Source organism: Anser brachyrhynchus, assembly GCF_964034855.1.
Source record: "Anser brachyrhynchus genome assembly, chromosome: Z".
NCBI classification, from domain to species: domain Eukaryota; kingdom Metazoa; phylum Chordata; class Aves; order Anseriformes; family Anatidae; genus Anser; species Anser brachyrhynchus.
Genome location: NC_137697.1, coordinates 11,141,072 through 11,162,782, shown reverse-complemented (window position 1 = coordinate 11,162,782; position 21,711 = coordinate 11,141,072). Strand labels below are relative to the sequence as shown.

The following is a 21,711-nucleotide window of genomic DNA, read 5'->3' as shown; positions in this document are numbered from 1 at the left end:
TCTGATTTCATCCTCATGAGCCTGCAGATTAAGCTTTCTTCAGCTCAGGAAGAGTGGTTTTCCTAAACAACTAATCCTTTCTTCAGAATAATAATTCAGCAGCTCTCAAACTATCAATCAGCTTCCTTTTCCTCTCCCCACCCTATTTTCAGAAACAGTTTTTGGCTTCTCATGAATATTACTTACAAATCTGGAAGACTACCTCTAACCTGAGTCTGCATTTAATGTTCACATCATCTGTCCAAACACACCTCACACGTTCCTGTTCATTCCCTTTTCCATTTCTCACTGCCTAGACCCCCATTGCTTTATCCCATTAATTTCATTCTGCAGAAATTCAGCTGTTCACTCTGCACGCCAAGACACGCTGCAGACTGCTGGCAGCAAGTTCCACAGTTGACTGTAGCAAAGTGGCCATTACAGAGAGCAGCCAGAAATTCTGACTCCCCAAACCTTCCCTCGAACCATTATAGGTCTGGTCTGCAAGGGGAAACACTTTCCAATGGAGTTACTGGAGAAAACCTTTCACCCTGTTCCTGAGGCTGTCCCCCACCTCGAATCCAAACCCTTGACCCAGCAGGGCCTCAGCTCACACCCCCAGGCACTGAAAGGCAACCTCTTCCTTGCCAAACACCTGGGAAGAGAACTCCATAGCTACAAATACCAGTTAGGATCTATGACTGCTTTTATCCTGTGTAGAGAAGGAGCAAAACAGCTCTCCTTCCTCCACTGAAGGTGAACATGCAGGATTGCTCCTGCCCCTTCCACGCTCCCACCTGGGCTCAGCAGCACTCTGGATGAAGGCAGCACTGGGCACAACTGAGCATCCTTGCTCTGCTAACTCACAAGCCATTGTTGAAAATGGGAGATCAAACAAAACAAAACAAAACCCAACAGTGCTTGCTAAGCTACAGACCTATGACCAATACCACCTAATTTCTTTAGTTTCATTAAGACACGCAGACAGACTGTTCCTTTAATTCCACAGATACAGATCTTGTGTCCATATGCACAACCTTACAGATACCTAAAACAAACAGATATGCAGCAAAGCAAGCAGACCTGTCCCCCGCATGTTATCAAAAACCCAAGTATAAATACAATAGTCAATTTCCACTTGCATGATTAGCACTGTGTCACATTCTTCCCTTAGCACAGAATCTCATCACATACTACTTGCAACTCAGGAAACAAAACATCATTAAAAAAGAATGCAAGTTATGTTAATCAAATTGTTTGAAATTTTAATTGAGACCCTTTAATTGAGATTTGTGTTTGTTTTGCAACAGTTTCTCAAAAAGTAAGATGAAACACAAGAATCATTTTGAATGAGACTGAAAAGCACAAGTTTGAAGAAATAATTCCGACTTTGGAGACGACAATAGAAAAACTTAGTTTTAACTAAGATCTATGGGATTACTAAGCGCATTAGGGAACTTCCTTGCAATAATTCCTCCATTCAGTTAAGGCTTTAAAAAGAGTTTTTCAGAAGTATGGAACAAGGCAATAACTGGGAATTAGAAGTCCTTAGTATGGCTGAACACAGAGCCAGACCAATATTTTCTAAACAAACTTAACTTCACAGTAATGAGCTATTAATCTTATTAAAATGGGATTGATTCTTATCACTGGGATCTGGCACTGTAATCGCCAGTCACTAAATTGTTTCTTGTTTATTGGATGAAGCAAATAATGCAACATTTCATGGTTGGTATTATTTTATTGTCTAATATTGATTTAAATGTTTACACTCCTACTTTTCAATCCACAGCTTAGCACTCATACCTATGGCTTTTACTTTTATTTTTAGCACAACATCTTTGTGTCAAGTGTCAGAATTCCATTTAAAAAAAATCCCCATAACCAGGAACCTGATACCATATAGACAAGTCTTCTCTATACTTGTTTAAACAAATTCATTTTCAAAAATGAAGATTTATAAAAGAAGAATCTGCTGGTAGCTTTCTTCCAGCTCATGTTTACCACAGATTCTATCGAGCTTTTCCTGTTTTAAGATGTTCCTTTTAGAGCGTCTTATTGCCCCTAAGTGGAATCTGTTTTCTCCCTCAACACCCCCCCCATTCTAAATTTAATGCAAAAAAAAAATCAGTAGCTGACAATTTTAAGCAAAAATATAAAGCACTATAACATTACCTACATTGCCTTTTTACTGAACTAGGTTCTTGAACACTCTAGAAGCTTTGTGGAAATTTACCCAGTCACTGTTGAAAAGGCACAGAATTTTTGTGCTCTCAGACCTCCAGCAAAGACGGCTTTCCCCCAGACTGAAAGTTCAGAAGTTTCAGCTTGATATAAAGCTTCTCACATTAAAGAAACGCAGGGACTGCTGTTAGATACAGTACTGCATTTGGATGGCAGTCTGCCCAGAAAATTCACAGGTATCTGATTGGTCATTTATACTAGAACCCACCAGATTGTACTAACTCTTCTGCCACAGACACCCTGCAAATCTATAACAAGAGTTTGCTTCTACTGCAAGAGGAAAAGAGGTGAAGTTACTCTTACATACACCCAGGGATGGTATAACAGTGAGACAAGCTACTCATTATTAAAATCATCACAAAGCTGTCCATTTCGGTGGTAGTTTCTGTTCCGTGGTATTACATGAATGACAGTTATTTTTCACATGTGACAGAAGTGTAGTTGTATATGAAGAAAGCTAACTTTGGTCCACTTGTCCAGCTTGCTAAGGACAGCATATTGGAAAGATGACCATTTACAGTTCAAAAAACAATGTAAAAGTTAACAAAAATAATTTGGTATTTCACTCCTAAACCTGCACGCAGTTAATTGTCCTAGTCATCCACCTTTTCAGTCTGCGTGTCCACTAACTGTTGAGCTTTTAAGTCTTCAGCTTGTTCATGATCCTCCTTATCTGCATCGGCTACGTGACTAGGTTCTTTTTCTTCTGCTTCTCCTTGATCAACACTTTCGTATTCTACTTGTTCAAGGTCTGTTCCATCTATAAGTTCTGCTTGTACTTCTTCCATCTGTATTTGATTTACATGCTCAACATGCAACTGCTCCACATGAACTTCAGCACCATGGTCAGTCTGAATGTGCTCAACCTCCAAGTAACTAATTTGCACCTGTTCTTGTAGTTCATCCAACTGTGCGCCTTTCACTTGATTGTCCTGTATGAGATCCTGGTGCATCTGTTCCACAGTTACCTGTGCAGGATCCACTTGTACCTGAATTACTGGTAGGACATGGACTTGTTCCACTTGTTCTATTATAGTCATTGATGTTACTGGTTCAGCTTCCACAGCTTCCACTGGAAGAACCTCTTCTGTCACCAGTCGTTCTGAAATATTGTGCATGTCTTTGAGATGCCTTCTCAGCTCACTGCCTTGCATAAACCACAAATCACATAAGGTACAGTGGTTGGGTTTGTCACCAGTGTGTATCACCAAGTGATCTTTAAATTGATCCCAGCTGTTAAACACGCTGTTACAAACCTGAAACAAAAGACAGAGCATGTTAAACAGTGCCAACAGAAATATGACAAAGCATAGTGCCTATTTCAGTTCATGGCTTCACGCAGTGTTAGCTTCTTGCTACATAGATTTAAAACACACACATATGTTAGAGGTAAAAGCTGAGAAGTCAGTTTCAGATGAACAGAGCACCTATTATTATTTAAGGAAGTGTGACATTTTGAGTTGTGCATATACAGGATACCTACTGAATTTATGAGTCAGTACAACATTTGAAAGATTTCTTATTTCAAACTTATGTGAAATTCACATACAGAAGCAGGCACCAGTAAGTGTTGCTAGAATTTTGGGTGGAAAGCAATTTGTGTAATAGTACAGCATGATGAAAGTGTAATACAAACTGTCCTGTTACTGAAGTTCTAGATGCAGTACTACTAGCCAACTTTTCCCCATCACCTTTATTTTCTTCACAGAATTGTGAAGTTTAACTGGCTAGACTAAACTCCCCCATTTTGCCTTTTCAAAATAAATAAAAGTATATGAAAATCTCTTAAAGCTCCATCTGTTAGACTTGTCCAGCTAAAAGTACTGCGAAGACTGCAGACGCACTATTTTCATAGAATACTTGAACACACTTTCTTCCCTTCAGCTGGTACTGAGGTATGTAGCCTGAGGACAATACACAAAGACACTGTAGAAATTAATAAGGTGCCTGAGAGAGAAAAGTAGGGTAGAGTCACACTTGGACTAAAGAAACAGGGTCAGGAGTCTTTGGCCATGCAAGGGTTCTCATTGGCAAAAAGAAACTAAGAACATGTTTCAACACTCCTTCACTGATGGCAAATATTTTAGAAAGAAGATGTTCCATCTCTTAATTTTTGGTGACAGCACAGAAGGCTAATGGGTTATTTGACAGGGATTAACTCAAGGAACAGGTCTGTAAAATGGATCTGAATAAACTTCATTTTGCTGTTGAAGTCTGTTAAAAACAGGTTTGTGTTGCTATTGCCAGGCTTTCTTCTCCACAGGCTCATGCTTTAAAATGAAATAAAGTTGGACAGCACACATTCAAAATACTAGCCTTATAAATAACCACTTAAAATTACTTCGTGATATATAAAGATAATAACTATTAGTAATGTCCAGGCACATAATTATTGATAGCCTAATTTAGTCCTCTAGGCATACACTGAAGAGTAACAAAAATGGTCATCAAGCAAATGCAAATTTTTATTTTTTATTTTTTTCCTTTCTTCAGAAAGCCAAGATTTAATGTACTGAACACTATTCAAACTTAATTCTAAACAGGGAAGAATTCAAGAAAAACTTATCCAGGAATTACTGTAATTGCTGTGGGCTGAATCCACATTCAGCTACTAATCCATATTCACAACATCTGTGAGAGGACATGGTATCAATTAATAAACAGAAAGCTACAACACAGTGAAATTAAACCAAAGGGTCACAAAACAGTATATTCAGGTTGAGGCTACTAGTTACGACTTTGTGTTACCCAGTAGTTCTCATGATCAAAGCTGTCTTATCTTTAAGTTATAAGTACATTCGCAAGAGTTAATTTCAGACTAGGATAAAAGCTAAATAATACAACGGCCACAGTCAAACTTCCAATTCAATGACATGACGAGCAACATACAGAATTCATCCATTCATTTCCTGCGGCATTCGCTGCTTTCTGTGAATGAGATCCATCTCTTTTGGAAGAAATAAAGCCCACATCCAGCAGTTTTCTTCACTATACAACCCAAATTAACTTAAACCCACAGTATTTCTGTAAATTAAATAGGGTGAGAGTCTTAAGGGTAGTGGGTGTGGTGGGGGGAAGAAATGTATTATTAATTGAGACTGGAGCAGCAAAACAGCAAATAAACTGCTACAGCCAACCTCAGTTCTCATGTTTCTAGCCTTTAAAAGCTGACTTTTAAGAGTCAAGTAAAATTCTTCTGAAAACCTTTTTGAATCCCAGTTATATATAGTGAAAAAGTACCCTACATTATCTATTTATAGCATTTATATTTGCTTAAAAAGACATTACAGATTGTCATCATAATATAGAATGACTTTACAGATAAAGTCAACATACTGGGTATCAAACAGAAGAATAATAAAATAGGAAATAAAATAGTACTTCGTATTTTGGACTTTAGTGAAGCATATTCACAAGCAGGAAAGGCCTAGGTCAGTGCATCAAGAACCTTGAAAAGGAAGCAGAAAGATTAACAAAGTATTATGAAAATCCATACCAGTAATTCCGCATTTTAAATGGAACTACTTAAATATAAAAATTTATCTGCATGCTGTGGTTGAACGTGATCCTTGTATTTGTTTTAGTTAAAGTGGTTCTTGGAGACGTAAGCCCACTCTTGCTGCCTTTCCCACTTAGTACTCCCACGCTCCCTCAGCATAGGAAGGAGGCACCTAGCCTCAGACTCTGTGACTTTCATTACCCACCTGACATTCATACAGCTTCTTTCTTCCCTTTTTAGCTCCAGCTCCAGACTGACAGGCCGTCAAGTGACATTTGAGCGTGCTATTCCTAGCAAAACGTTCGTGGCAGTTTGGACATTCAAACGGTTTTTCACCTATTAAGACAGACAGGGATTTATAACGGCATAAAATCAAACAGTTTTCTGTCAGCTCTCTCTTCTTCCCCTCTCACTGATAGACATGCTGTAAAGGCTTGGCCAACTGGATTATTCTATAGAAGAAGAGAAAGACACCCTGTGTAAACTTCATTTATATAAATAAAAGGGCAAAGACTTAATGTGGAATTATAATTCTCATTTAGAAAGAGAATCTGACATAACTGCTGGTGCTAATTAAAGTATATTTAGGTTTTTATGGACGTTAGATCACTAGCCTGTCAAAATATCTTAATGAAATAGCAGCTATTTCTGTCTTTTCACCTGATAATATTTAAAGACTCAACATTAGAAATTATACAAAGTCACACAATAAAGAAAGTATTAAAAAAAATACAAAGTTATATATTCAGGAACAGTAACAGCTTATGCTGAAGAGCTAAAACTGAGCTCCAGAAAAAAAGCTGGCACAGAATAACTATGAAGTAACAATGTATCAGCATTTAACAAAAAGCAGAAACCAAACCAAAAATGAAAGAGAGTGAAGAGAAAGCAAAGAGGGACATGGCATAGATGGTCACAAGCAAGATATGAATTCCTTTCTATTCAGTCACTTCATTTCAAACCTGGTACCAAAAAGACGAGCGTTTTCCACTGGGAAGCCAGCTAAGGACAGCAAGCAAGGGAGGATGAAAACAGGCTCTGTTTTCTCTTTTTCATCCAAAGTAGTATATTGCTATTACTGACATCAAGCAGAACAAAAGAAAAACTGGTGTCTGTTTACTAATTTCATCATGCATAAACACAATGAAATTCAAGGAAATGAAAGTACAGAAAAACCTCGGAACAGCATGTTTCTTCTGACTGTCTGATAATTAATCTGTGAAGATACTGGCAACGACCTAACTATTGAAACAAACTGCTTAATGACCTCCAAAAGAGGCTGAGACATTTCAGTGAATAATGCAAGAGTTTATTCTATCTGGACTAAGATTTAAAGCCTACATTTTCAGGAAGACAGTAGTTACTGACTGGGATGGAAAGCCAATAAACCCACATTTTCAGAAATAAAGATATTCAGAAGTGCCTAACTAGGTTTTCAACAGAAATCCACAAGTAGCCTATAATTCTTGCTTACACACTCAAAGTCTACAGAAAAAAATTAAACGTGTGAATATTCCCCTTAATGATTACCAAAGGCTATGTTTTTTGGAGACTGTTGTATAGCCAAGAAGATAAAATAGCACAAACCTCACAGCACATAACTTCACCGGACCTGCAATATGGCCACATTTAAATAGTTACTTGGTGCCAGCCACCTCCCAGTCAGGGACAGATTTATTCTTCTCTTACTCAAATTCTTCAGTAATCTCCCACACATAGTGACAAAAGCATCTGACAGTGACAGTTCAATGACAGTGGTGGCAATATCCAAGAGCTGAAAGAAGTGTGACTCCGTGCACTGCACAAATCAGCACAGTGACCCAGCGGGCACAGCTTGGGGGCGATGGAAAGAAAGCACAGGCATCAAAGCACATCCATCATCCTGCCAGCCCAGCTACCCCCAGAGACACGCTGGCAATGCGCGCAGGAGCAGAGCTCCTCTGTGAGACACGACAGCCTGCTGCCATCCAGCTGTGAGCTGAGCCCCATCTGACTGGCATTTTATGAAGGATCTGATGATAGTCTTTTTTCAGTGTATGAGAAAGAATGAAATTTCCCTTGCCAATCGTAAGTAACTCAGGACAGGAACTGTCGGGAAGGAGGTGGCCCAAAATAAGTGTTTTTAACCCAAAGGCCCAAAATAAACATTTTTAACCCAAAGGAATTTCTAACAACTAACACTGTGATTTCTATTTGCCTAATACATACAAAATACCATCTCTGCATATAAGAAATACATATATACATACACATAATACATATATATGTAAGAAATTCATCCCTGAACATAAAGCTACCACGTCATTATTTAAAACGTGTTTAGAGAGAAACAGTAGTTCCCCCCCATCCACAAGTACACCCAAACCAGGTATTTATCAAATGAACTCTATAATTATTTATTCAAGGTATGCAAACAGAGTCCATTTGTTAACTTCTATGGAAGATGTTATTTGCAGTTTAAAGTGAGCTTCCTGTAAAGCGTATTTTAAATTTACCACAGAATGGCAAAGACCTTGATTAATTTTTTTCCTAACAAGTCTGTATAATCTGTATACAAATTATGTCAATTACAGGATTTCCAGACATGTCAGACATCATGGCTGCTAGGAGCACAACACTCCTTAATTTCCATCTTCACTCATGTGAGCACATGCAGCCTCCATGAAAAAGCCTAACTTTGAGAAATATTTAGCAGTCAAAATTCCCAGGGAAATCATGAGAAATGAAAGCTGTTAAGTATCTCTTTCTGGTAGGGGATAAAAACTTTGAAAAAAAAACAACCACAAGACGAGAATATTGAGAGCAGTAGCTTCCTTTTAAGATTGACTTCTGTATGAGGAAATGGCTCTTCCTGTGCAAGACTAGTTATTAAATTCAGTGGATATACATTAATTACAGTCTTGCAGAATTTGTCTTGTGAGTTACTTCCAACTGGCAATTGAAATCTCATTCATTTTCATGCAAGAAAAAAAAAAAGAATCATTACATCACACCAAAAACTCTCCCTTTTTATAAATTCTGGAGATGACTTAATATTTTCAGAGATACATGACACGCATTTCTTTTGGACTTGCTACTTTAATGTTATTGCTGGTGTTGTAATTAAACAGCAGCAGGATGAGATAGTTTGTAGCACATTTTCTCCCTGGACACTTAATTTTATTTTCGTATTCAACCAACGTTGTTTAGAATTAAGAATTTAGAAAGTGTTTGGCTCACTGGGTGTTTTTCCACTGACCTTAGGAAAGCACAGTTATATGGTAGTATCAGGTTTGATTTTAAGTTAAGACTTTCAAAATGTGAAACCAAAAGTAATTAAATTCCATGAGTTCTACTTGCATCAATATATATTGATACAGTACTCTGGATCTCCTGTGATATGCTGTTACTTTGTGTCCCAAATTCTGTCACAACAGCAACTATCACGTGAAGATATTTTGTTTACTCTGCTAATCTACCAAAAACTTCTCTCTGAAAAGACTTTCCTTACATAGCTGGTAGCTGTCTTAGTCACGCCACAGAAACACTCTCTATAGGGAATACGGATTTGCTAAGGACTTTTTACAAATGCAACTCTTAAGGGACTATTTGGAGTAGACTGGATACAGTGTCATTCATGCATCAATACGCACCTGTCCCATAACACAGATACAAAGAGGTTCCAATTAAAAGGCTTTAACAAGATAAAAAGATAGGGACTGCTCCTCTACATTAAGTCTTACTGATGCCTCATGACTGACATATTAAACAAAAACACCTGGATATCAGACCATATTTTATATGGTCTTTACATATATATTGTAATACATACAAAGTATTTATAACTATTACTTATAATTAATTATTATTTATATATAATTTAAATATAAATTCATCCACATAATGCTTAGTATCTGTACAGACTTCTCGTATTATAAGGAAGACTGAAGGAGGCACAAGCAATTTTGTACTCAAAAGATGCTATCCAGATGTCAAGAAATCAGATTTTAAAGTAATGGAAGTCTACTGTAGCCAGTAGAAATGTTTTGCTGTGTTACTTAACATGCAAATAAAATTGAATCATAGACATCAAGATGAAGGATGGTATTGTCATAAGAGGGTATTTCACACTGACAAGCTCACTGTTCAGATCTTATTTCAACAGAAAAATTTAACTAGGAGAATTGTGAAAATAAAAATAGGTACTCAGTTTGGTACATTTGAAGAAGTAAGCATGCCTTACAAAGAACAACGCCTTACAAAGAACAATGCCTTAGAACAACGTTTAATACACTCAAGAGAAACTTCATGAAGGTTTTCCAGTTCTAGGAGCATATTTTTAACCACTTAAAAAAAAAACAAACAACTCAATTCCTCACAGTTTATATCAATGGGAAAAAAAACATCAGTATAGAATCATCAACACAATTCTATGATTCTTTGATTTTAGTTGTAACTAGAAGCTAATTATTTCTAGCACTTGTGTGTTCTCTTCAACATTATCTCTGCTTTCCACAAACATGCAAAAACCCAAAGTGGCCAAAGCCACAAGTACGTGACTACAGCAGTGCTCTTACCTGTGTGCTTCCGGAGGTGCTCTTTAAAATGTCCAAAGTGGTCAAATTGTTTATCACAGTACTGGCATATATGTATTTTTTTGCCAGGTCTTTGCTTCTTGCTGGCGCCACCTTCATCGAGGTGGTAACAGGTGAGGTGCTGTTTCAAAGCACTCTCTCGTAGGTACCTTTTATTGCATATGTCACACTTGTAACTCTCAGTAGAGTGTGTTTTCATGTGTTCCTTAAAATGGTAAAACAATTTAAACGAACGGTTACATTTCTCACAGTGGAATAAATTGTTCACGTGTGACAGCTGAAGTTCCACAATTTCAATACCTTCTACCTGTTTGCACGAGGGATCAGTTGCACTGTCACCTTCTTCTTCGATCTGGCATTTTCGCTCTCCCTGACGATACTTGCTGGTGATATCTGCCAAAAGAGCCAAAGCAGATTCATCTGATGTACCCGTTGTCTGTATGTACTTTATGGATTGCTCTGCAGAAGCTACTTCTTCAAGTGTCTCGATGCTATCATCTTCCACTTCAATTGTCCCTTCAGCAATCTCAACCTCAATTTCAACTGGATCTGATTCTGCAGATGGCAGCGTTTCTGTGATAACGTTAGAAGTTTCAGCTATCTTCCTCTTTTTTGGTTTATTTTTACCTTGGGTTTGATTTGATTCTAAGGGTGATGAATTTTCTTTGTTCCTGTAAAGCATTTGCATAAACATGGTTAAGATCCACAAGCAATTACATAACAACTCCTGCCCGATACTGAGCTTCTGCATTTAACATATTCTAGGTGTTTCTCAATGAAGCTGAATGCACATAATCCGTGTGCATTTTAGACGATAATTTGTCCTTCATCTATACTCATTAGTCCTGTAAAACAGCAAGTTTGGAGATACGGAGCCTTTTACATCAGGCTACTAAAATGTTTTAAAAAGCTCTGCTTTGAACAATACACAATGCATCAATAAAAAGACCAGTTAGCCTAATGGCACAGGTTTATCTGAACAACCTGTGAAATTCGGCACTTGAGAACTTTCACAAAGGGCAGAGTTCTTCTGCCTGCCTACTCAGAAATAAGATTCAAGTCCTTCCTATGCTACGCACCTCTTAAGCTCTGGTGATTGCCTGTAACACTTAGGCTCCTAGAAAGCACTGTCGGTGTGACCTTACACAATGATTATCATAACTTCTAGTACTTAGGAAAGCACACAAGTTAAAAAAAAAACTCACTTAGATGTGGAAAGAGTACTCTAATTTAATTTTCTGGTCTTACACAATCCCCCCTCCCCCAGCTCGGTTCCTCTTATCCCTGCACCATACACACACAACCCCCTTCCTCGGAGACATCAGGGATAGCATCCCATGCCAACCACAGGCAGAGCTGAGCGAGCCAGTGCCTTCAAGCCAGACACTCAAGATTACCCACAGTGCTCACATGCTGGAGGTTTTACTCTTGATTTTTGGTTTTGGAAATGGGCAGATATCTTCCCCTCAAACTAGACTGACAGGAGTAATCTAATGCTTTCACCTTCCTTTGCAACGTGATGAATCCTTTCATGTAATCCAGTCCGTACTGCTTCTGGGTTTGCTAGTAATAGGTGAGGTGAGGTTTCCTTCAGTATCTGCATGTCATGTCAGAAATATGCAGCTAATGATCTAACGCAGGATAGAGCTTATCAAATTACATCTTACAATATTCAGATACAGGAAGACAGAATATCTAAACTTACAGTTTCATCTACCCTAGATTTCTTAAATTTAGAAGGTGATAAGTTCCTCTGCACATTACTGTAAAGAGCTCCAGGATCACGTACCAAAAGAATAACATCCCCAGCAAAGAGGAGACTACCATCCTTGAGCACCTAGTGTGAAAGTCTGAATGTGAATACACACTTACAGCACTTTAATGAATAACAGCTGGTTGTTTTCTTTCTAGTCTAGGTTATGTGATGTCCATCTCTTTGATGCATTATACATGGGGCTTGCTCGATTACCATTTATTTCTACTTTAGCTGAAGTTTCTGAAGCTTAACCTGAAAGCTTAAGTTAAAGCTCAAACTGTGGCACTGTATTATAATTCCTCCCACTCCTACTGTTGAGAAGAGACTGATAGTGGTACTCAAGCTTGTTTGTTTTTTGTCAAGAAAAAAAAAAGCAACAAACAAAAAATCACTAATAATAAAAACAGTCTTTCAATCTATTAACAATGGAAATAACTAAGAATAGACTAGCTTACATGTGTTAAACATTTTCTTCCCTTGTAACATAAGAATTATAGAGTTTACTGGTGATGGATAGCCAACAAACTGCACAACATTATGCAACACTGGGAAATACTTGCATGCTGGGCAGTTTATTTTGATGGGCTGATCCAAATCCTGGTTCAACGGCTCCTCTGGTATACACTGACTGAAACTGGTACCATTTAGAACATACTTTTTCAATTTCAAGTTTCTTTTCAATTTCTCAGGCAGACACAAAGGTCTGCTTTTTTTCCTGAATGGAAGTTATCTTGATGGTATTATGTTTAATCTCAATAATGTCAAAACAAGTGTTGGCGGGGTTGGAGAGCGGGACCAGAAATGCAATCTCATATCTCTTCTATTAAAAAATTGCACACTTTTTGCTCTGCTGCCAATCCCCAGAATAAGCACAGGGTAAGTTCTTTTGTTGATATTGAAAACCAAGTTTCTAGTGTACCATGGAGTTTTTTGTTCGCCTTATTTTTTTTTTTTTTTTAAAGAAAATGCTAACTGGCTTCTAGGGGAACTCTGGGCTGATGCCATTCCCCTTCGCCAATGCTGTTTATGGAAAGATAAAGAGGAACCCTATCCTTGATGCAAAGACCTTTCAGTCAGTTTAGAAGAGAAAGCCATGATAACCATAAGACCCCTCCCCCTACTTCATGCTGAAACAGTGGACCATCCAGAAGGAATGATAACATGACAGCACTTTGTGAAAGGGAATGACAGGGAAAAAAACAGCAGGGTGGGAATGTCACCTGCTTTTCTCAGGTTGTAGTTTTGCAACTAAGTACAGATACCAGACTGGATAAGATGTGCCACAGCAATATTCAATTAAGTATTTATCCAGCATAAAACTGATTACACCAACTATATTTACTCAAGAGTTTTGATAGGTTAGTTTTGCACCAGGGAGCTTTAAGATCACTACCTATTCTCTCGGAAACAGCAGAAAGCTGCGTGAAATCAAAATACCAACACAAATTTGTTAATGCGATCTAATTACCTGAAGCACTGTACACACGGCTCTCAATCAGGTGGGGTCAGATAACCCAGAGACCTCATATTAGTTCCACAGAGACACAGCCCTAAAATGGCTGTGATGTTTACCAGCCATGTCACTTGCCATTGAGCTCCAGCCGAAAGAATGAGACATTCCTTTTTTAGCCTTTGTTATTCTGACCCCTATCGTGTAATTGAAAAGTATATGGCCCCAAACAAGTTTCTGAAGTTCCAGGATAAGAACAGCACTGCAAAATACCAGCAGACAGCTCTAGTAAAATGATTCTTAAGACTACATTTCAGTGTTGAGAAGAAAAAGAGGCTTATGTGTTTACCTGATTTCAAGTGCTTTGATAGCTTCTAGCATCTGTAGATACTCAGCTGCTTTCCAAACATCGTTTGCTTCTTCCTCACCTTGCACCATTAGTTTTGCTGTATAGGTGAACTCTATTAGGTGACGAAATGCCATGTTACTTACACCTGTTTGGAAGCAAGAAAAGCAAGTTAACAATGCCTCAGTACCTTTATCTGATGAATCTTGCACACTTGCCTGCTCACCATTTTGCTCACAATACTTTAGCTGCCAGTTTCATGAAGACAACACCCTTGAAAAGCTCACGTCGGAATAACAAGTCTGCTATAGAAACATGGAAATTTGGAACAACTATAGAATCATGCCATAACAAAGGTAAAAGTAGAAGAAAGATAAGATGGGCAAAAAGCTGTTTGTGTGGAACAGTAAAATGTACATATTTAAAGTACAATATTTAAAGTACAGTTTATTTATTTAGTATTTAAAGTACAATAAAAAGTACATATTTAAATCATATTTAGAGCATATATCTTTCTCAAAAGACCTCTGACCAGCAGACGATTGTTCCAAGAAATCGCTCCTGGCCTACCAGGCAAGTATTGTTCCATGTCTATCCTGTTCTTGCATCCCAGCTAAGACACCTGCCACTGGCCTTCACTGGGAGCCTTTTCGTCTGACCAGAATGGCTGTTACCAAGGAAAAGGTTATACGATAGACTGCTAGTCCTAAAAAAAAATACAGTGACTGCAACCTCCATTAGGCATGTATTGGTAAAGAAAACCAATCAACTCAGAACCTCACTGGGTTACTTCCAAAACATTTAATATAAAGACTGATCTTTTTCTTTTCAATTTTATTTCGAGGGAAGCTTTTTCTGGTGCCAACAGCTGCCTCAGAACAACTCAAGAACTGAGACCTAAAAAAGTAATTGATATCACTAGGTACCTATGTCTTTTAGGATAAGAGGGAATGGCCTGAAGTTGCACCAGGGGAGGTTCAGGTTGGAAATTAGGAGACATTCTCAGAAAGAGCAGTCAGGCATTGGAACGGGTTGCCCAGGGAGGTGGTGGAGTCACCGTCCCTGGGAGCGCTCAAGGAAAGGTTGGATGTGGTGCTTAGGGACATGGTTTAGTGAGTGATATCGGTAGGAGGATGATGGTTGGACCAGGTGATCTTGGAGGTCTTTTCCAACCTTAACGATTCTACGATTCAGCCTGCACCAAGGACACCACATGCATTTCCAGTTCCAGCACACAGCTCTGAAAGTTTTTTTATCTGCATGAACCAGATTACCTTCAATCTCCACCAAGGGCTCCTGAGTGAAATCTTGGAAGAATTTGTAGAAGAACTGGCTACAGGCAGCAAGAACAGCCTTATGAGCTTTGAAATGGTGACCTGTGAAAATAGACAAAAATTTTAGTTTAGGATGGATGACACCTTCCTTACTTACTGCAGAATAAGAGCAGATACACAAAAGAACAGCTGTAACACCTAGCCTACAAACCTACTCTAGCAGAATACAGTCACTTAATGTGTCTCCTTGTAACATGAGATGCTGCTGCAGCTAGCCGTCCACATCTCATGTGACCCTTGCTGAAGGTCTGCAACTCAAAGTCAAAGAACTTGCTCACTTCCGCGTGTTTCTCTTTTCAGATACTTAATTTATGGCAAGTCCTTGTGCAAACTTTTTTCATGGATGTCTTAGGCTCAGCTCTCAGACTTCATCCAAATTCTCTGTGCTTTTTGGCACTCCTATGTACTGATCTATTTTATCACCCTTTCAGCTAGCTTAAACACCCCTGCAGAACAGAAGCAGTTCTGATTTGTTCTCTCTCTTTTCCAGACTCTGTACTCCCCATCACTGTGTTGTCTTCTCCTTGGTGCAGGCATATAAACATTTATAAGGCCCCATGAGATCAAGATAAGAGAAGCAATGTAGATTAGAACTACACAGCTGCACAAAAAAGCTTTGAGCCCAACAAAAAGACTTGGTAATGTAAATGGACTTGGTAATACTATAGCAGGAGCAAACATTCAGTCAAAGTTTTGTGCAAGAAGTGCCAGCAAAATAACAGTGATTCCATAATAGTAATCTCTTCTTCATTTGTTTCCTTTTTTCTAATCCAGGCTCTACACAATCCCTTTTCTCCAAGTGAGTTCTGGCTATCCTTTCAAGGGTCAGGCAGCTCTCCTTTAGTCCAGTCCATTCTACTGGACACTGCCTATTTTCCCCCAAATGCTCATCCATTCTATTCTTCTAACCCATGTTTTGGGTTAGAAGCAATCTTGGATATCTACCAGACACCCTCTTTTCTAAACACTTGTATCTCCATCTTCCTTTTAGACTAATATTTACAACTCTAGAACACACAGAAAAAGAAAAGTGAATTATTCTTCCTTATTTTAACAATATATTAAACATAGTATGCAGATACTAGAGAAGCAAGGAGGAAATCTTATTTCAAGCTTTTTTTTTTTTAAACAATATTTGTACAAGTTCTCTGCATGCAAACAGAATCACATTAAGTCAAAAAAAAGCATTTTAAAAATGTTTTGGAAATATTTTGGGTGACATTAAGTCTAGTACAGCAGTTGCAGAGTAGGATACTATCTGAAAATATTTAGCCACTTGTTTGGAAAAACAGAAGCACAATTATTAATCACTGCTGGAGATACTGTTCACCCCAAGACTTTAAAATAAAGTCTGTGTGCAACTCACAGACCAGTACAGAACCAAGAATTTGTTAACAGGCCCATTTGACAGCTGAGTCAAGACCAACCCAATAGCTTCCCAGCACAGCTTTCATAACTCCCTGTATACCAACCGGTCCACAGGCCTATACGTACCGTCCACAATCAGAGTGATGTCTGTGAACTGGTCCTGCTCACGTTGTTCATTCAGTCTATCCAAAATAACTTTATAGTGCTCTGGGAATTCCTGGATACATTCCATCGTTTCTTCGGCTTCCATGGCAGAAGGACTAGTCTGCAAAAGACGTGTAGCAGAATAAGAATACTGCACCACCCAGTAAACGCTACGCACAGTCAGGTTAGTATACAAATGTGAACTAACTGGCACATTTTGTGGACTACAAAGCCCACAGAAACACCAAACTGGTAACAGGTTTACCTGATTTTAACTAAAAGGTAGAAAACAATTGGGTTAATGAAGTAGAGTATGGCCTTATTTATATTTAATCAAAGTACAGTTGAACTGTGTATCTCTTTATTCTATGTATTTAACAAGGACCCACCTCCCTCAAAGCAAATAATGCAGGGATGTAACATCTGTGCAGCTAACTATTTAACAGCATCTCATCAGTACAACACCAGAATCTTTACACAGCCACTTTCTGCGGTTCTAACGATCCACTTGGTGCAAGAACAGTTCTTAAAAATTCCTTATTTAAATAAGTCACAGTTGGTATCTAGCGAACACAAGACGTTTACTTCCTTTAAGAAAGGATGTAATAAGGCAGCGCTTTACAGCTTCTGTGTACACAGGAGATGCCTTGTATTTAAAGTGTTGCCACACCCAAGAACAAGAAGCTTCTTATTCACCCAGACTACTTACACTTCTTCCCCTGCATGGCGAAATATCCGCTGCCAGCCTTTTCAATGAGACACGTGGGCTTGCAAGCTGATGGCCCTTCCTCCCTTACTGATACAATAAATGTAGCTGTGAGTGGGAGTTGAGGAGGTTCTCAGACCTGAAGAGGTTAAGCAAAACACTGTGCCTGTGGAGACGATGCAGCAGATGCTAGTCTGCTTCGTATGCAAAAGAACCTCTGGAGAGAGTCCAAGCGCTTCAGTGAAAGCATATCACAAATTATCTCTAAGCAAAACGACTTCAGGTCTGTGCTGCAGCCCTCGTCTTCAACTCCCACGTTCACATGGCTCTCACACTGAGAATGCCACAGAAAAAAGACATTTCAAAGCAACGTTAGCACAGAAAGTTTCTTTTCACAGTCTAACTCACATTGAAAAACGTGGTATCTGAGAGAAGACAGTGATTAGACTTGAACGAGCTTCAAAGGAATTTGAGAAATATCTTTCACTATATTGTTACGCTTAGTATGGACAGAAGGAAGAAAGAAGAGCAGTTAGTATCTCTGAACACAGAGGTGGAAATTTTTGGTGTGACAAAGAAGCAGGTATCTTTAGAGTGCTGGAAGAAACTAAATAGGAGGTGCTCCCTGACTCCCAGCGCAGGATTGGTTGACTGGAATTGTAAAGTCCTGAGTGCAAACCTATCCTTGTGTGTACCAACTACATCTGAACGGATGCCACCAGGCATGCTAACGCCACCGTGTGGCTCCGTAAGTTCAAGTTTCCTTCCAACAAATGCACATTCCAGTATTATGAGGTTCAACAGGAGAGGGGAAAATAATTACCCAGTTATGATGAAAGCAAGCGTTATTTTATTATGACTAACATATCAAGCAAAGAAAATTGTCACATTTGTATTTTCACCACAAAGGACGCTCTTCCTTGCATCTCAGAAACTGTCCCACAAAGATGACAGAAATGAAAGGGAAAAAGGGAAAAAAGCAAATGCTTATGGAAGTCTAGTTCTGCTTGCTAGCAGTGCTGTTCCAAGCGGACACTGAGGTAGGTACACATGAGGCTCTTAAAGGGGACAGAGAAGACCAGCCTGTGGGGAAAGTGAAGTGGAAGGAAAGGATGCTGCTGCCTCCATCTCACCTCTTCTGCAATAATGAGCCTAAGACAGATGACAAGCAGCTCCCACCTTTCCTCTGTCATCTGGTACTCCATATAAAGTCTCTTATGGGAAGCTGACAGCCATTTACATGACTGTTGAATTCTTCCTACCCGTTTTTGAGAAATCATTCAAGGATGTATGACTTGCAGTTGAAAATTGAACTCCTTAAAAGTTAAGGCAAACCAACTTTTGACCCTCAAATATCATGATTTCCACTTATCCAAATGCAATTTGGGAGTAATTTGCATGTTTGCAGGGGTATCTTACAAAACAAAACAAAACAACCTCAAAACAATCAACACGCCCCTGACCAAACCTAAAAATTTGTTTTAAAAACTTGAGTCTTTGTCAGAACACTTAAAAAAACAAAAACCAAACAAACAAAACCAAACCAAAACAACAACAACAACAAAAAAAAACAACACATGAATAACATACTACTTACGACTGGTAATTTATTGTCCTGAACTAAAACAAAGCTCAGTGATATATTGCAAAAAACCGCCCAATGTAACAGCGTGTTCAAAGCCCTGTATATGTTCACTGAGGGGATGAATACTCTGGAGCAAGAGGTAGGAACTGCAGTACTCTACAACTGCCTGAAATGAAGGTGCGGGGAGCCAGGGGTTGGCCTCTTCTCACAGGTAACTAGTGATAGGACCAGAGGGAATGGCCTCAAGCTGCACCAGGGGAGGCTCAGGTTGGAAATGAGGAGACATTTCTTCTCAGAAAGCAGTCAGGCATTGGAACGGGTTGCCCAGGGAGGTGGTGGAGTCACCGTCCCTGGGGGTGTTCAAGGAAAGGCTGGACGTGGTGCTGAGGGACGTGGTTCAGTGGGTGATAGTGGTGGTAGGGGGATGGTTGGACCAGGTGATCTTGGAGGTCTCTTCCAACCTTTATGATCCTATACTCCGGCAAAGAAAAAGTCAAAGGAGACAGGCAGATGCCCGCCCACAGGTGATGGAAATTCAGCTGTTTCTGTTTCCTACACATTTTTTACGACAGTTTCCTGGATTTTCTTGGAGGACTCGGCTACCGAGCTAACACCGTTACCTGGTCACGCCTCACGTACCCGTGACAGGCAGCTGTCCTCACACCCACCCCGCGGCACCCCCGCTTTTATCATCACACTCCCGCACCCCTCCCGTCCCCTTTTTCCCCTATTTTCCCCACACGCTGAGCTCTGCCCGCCAGACCACACCCCCACGCCGCCTCGGGGCGGGAGGCTCCGTGGACTGACGGCGGGCACAACACCGGGAATCCCCGTTCCCGTCGCCGCTCTCCTTCCCTCAGGAGCGGCCCCGGCGGTCCCCAAGGCGCGGCCCGGCCCCGCCACCCCCCTCAGCCCCTCAGGCACCGCCGCCATTGCGGCGCCTTCCCCCCCCCCACCGCCTCCCTCCCATTGGCGGGCGCCGCTGTCAGTCAGCGCAACCCCAGCCAATAGCGGCGCTCGGCATGGCCCGTCCCGTGCCGTGGGGAGCCAATGAGCGCCCGCCGAGTCCCAGGAGCGGGAGAAGGCGGAAGGCCTACCCAGCACCCGCCGCCCGCCGCGCACGGCGGCCCCGCGAGAGGCCTGGGCGGCCGCCGGCGGCCGCGGACGCCGCGCGGGGCGGCCCCGGTGTGGGGAGCGGGGCAGCCGCGGGGCCGAGCGGGGCGGCTGCGGGCACCGCCGCCTCGTTAGCCGTCGTTACGTCATCAAAGCGCGCATTAAATCGATCCCCTTTTAACGCCCGGCCGGGTCGCGGCCCGGCGGCGCGCGGGCCCCGCGGGGTGGGGAGGCGGCGCGGGCCGGTACTCACCGCCTGCAGCGCTCCGCCCCGCCGCGCCCGCGCCGCTGCCGCCGCTTCCTGCTGCCCGGCACGCTGCTAAGCGGGGCGGGCGCCGGCCAATCGCGACTCGCATTCCCGGCCTGCACTGCGCGGCGGAAGTGACGGCAGCGTCACCTTTCACACAACAGGGCGCGCGGGTGGGGGGCGGGGGTGGGTGGGGTTGGGGGGCGGGCGGCCCGGTGCACTCTGGGAGATGTAGTGCGGGGGGGGCGCCATTACGCGCTGCCTGCAGGGGCTGTGGGGCGGCCGGGTAGTGAGGCTCTATGAGACTCTGAGAACCGTGGGGGTCACTGGGGTTGGAAGAGACCTCCAAGATCACCCGGTCCAACCACCCCCCTACCACCACTATCACCCACTAAACCATGTCCCTCAGCACCACGTCCAGCCTTTCCTTGAACACCCCCAGGGACGGTGACTCCACCACCTCCCTGGGCAACCCGTCCCAATCCTGACTGCTCTTTCTGAGAAGAAATGTCTCCTCATTTCCAACCTGATGCAGCTTGAGGCTAGTCCTATCACTAGTTACCTGTGAGAAGAGGCCAACCCCCAGCTCCCCACACCTTCCTTTCAGGCAGTTGTAGAGAGCAATAAGGCCTCCCCTGAGCCTCCTCTTCTCCAGATTAAACAACCCCAATTCCCTTTGCTGCTCCTCATTAAGGGAAAGCGCAATTAAATGGGATGAGAGGGGGTGAAAAGCAGCCGTCCATCTCCAGGCCCCCAAGTGCCATCAGCCCCACAATGAGCCCCACACACTGCCACCCCAGCAGAGGGGCTGCAGCGCTCTCCCCTGCCACAGAGCACCCTGGGGTGCTAGAGCACTGTAGATGTACTCCCTTTTCCAGAGGGCTTCGTGTCACAGTGTATGTGGCCTGGTGCCATCCGCCACAGTGTCCAACAGGCCAGGGCCTGGGCTGTTGCACCTCTGTCCCCACTGGTGCGGGTCTCACCAAGCCCACTGCCACACCTAGGGCAGGAGCAGCACACAGGATTTCTTGTGCTGTTAAAACTGCGCGGTGCTGTGGATGAAGGCAGCATGGAAAGCAGGTCCAAGCCATGCTTGCACGGGTGCCAGCTCCGCCACTGTGGTGCTCTGAGGCCGCTGCAATGCTGCTTCACTGAGCATGAGGGAAGCAGCGGAGCAGCATCCTGCACAGCCAGCAGAGCTGCTGCGTGCCCTTGTTATCTCTAGGTTCATGCACTGGCTCTGGACTGCACCCTGGGAGAAAAGGCAAGGGAGCGTTGCTGGCAGAGAACTTCCCCTCTGCTGCCACAGCTGAATGTGGGCACCGCCAAGCCTGGAGTCCTCTTCTAGGCCGTCATCACCAGGGGC

General features: G+C 41.7%; 1 protein-coding gene across 4 annotated transcripts; it reads right to left on the bottom strand.

Moving 5' to 3' along the window:
* Nucleotides 1–1,218: 1,218 nt before the first annotated feature.
* Nucleotides 1,219–20,485, bottom strand: ZNF131 (zinc finger protein 131). 4 transcript variants are annotated; one of them, XM_080575046.1, is made up of 8 exons: nt 20,352–20,474; nt 17,404–17,734; nt 16,677–16,815; nt 15,123–15,224; nt 13,852–13,996; nt 10,279–10,967; nt 5,928–6,058; nt 1,219–3,479 (listed from the first exon to the last, which is right to left on the bottom strand). In XM_080575046.1, the coding sequence occupies exons 3-8, from the start codon at nt 16,798–16,800 to the stop codon at nt 2,817–2,819; spliced, it is 1,854 nt and encodes a 617-aa protein (XP_080431172.1). In that variant the 5' UTR covers nt 16,801–16,815; nt 17,404–17,734; nt 20,352–20,474; the 3' UTR covers nt 1,219–2,816. The 4 variants fall into 4 exon arrangements, with proteins under 4 accessions (XP_080431172.1, XP_080431173.1, XP_080431171.1 ...); XM_080575047.1 differs by lacking the exon at nt 20,352–20,474 and having other exon boundaries at nt 10,279–10,501; nt 10,604–10,967; nt 17,404–17,407; XM_080575045.1 differs by lacking the exon at nt 17,404–17,734 and having other exon boundaries at nt 20,352–20,485.
* Nucleotides 20,486–21,711: the final 1,226 nt, after the last annotated feature.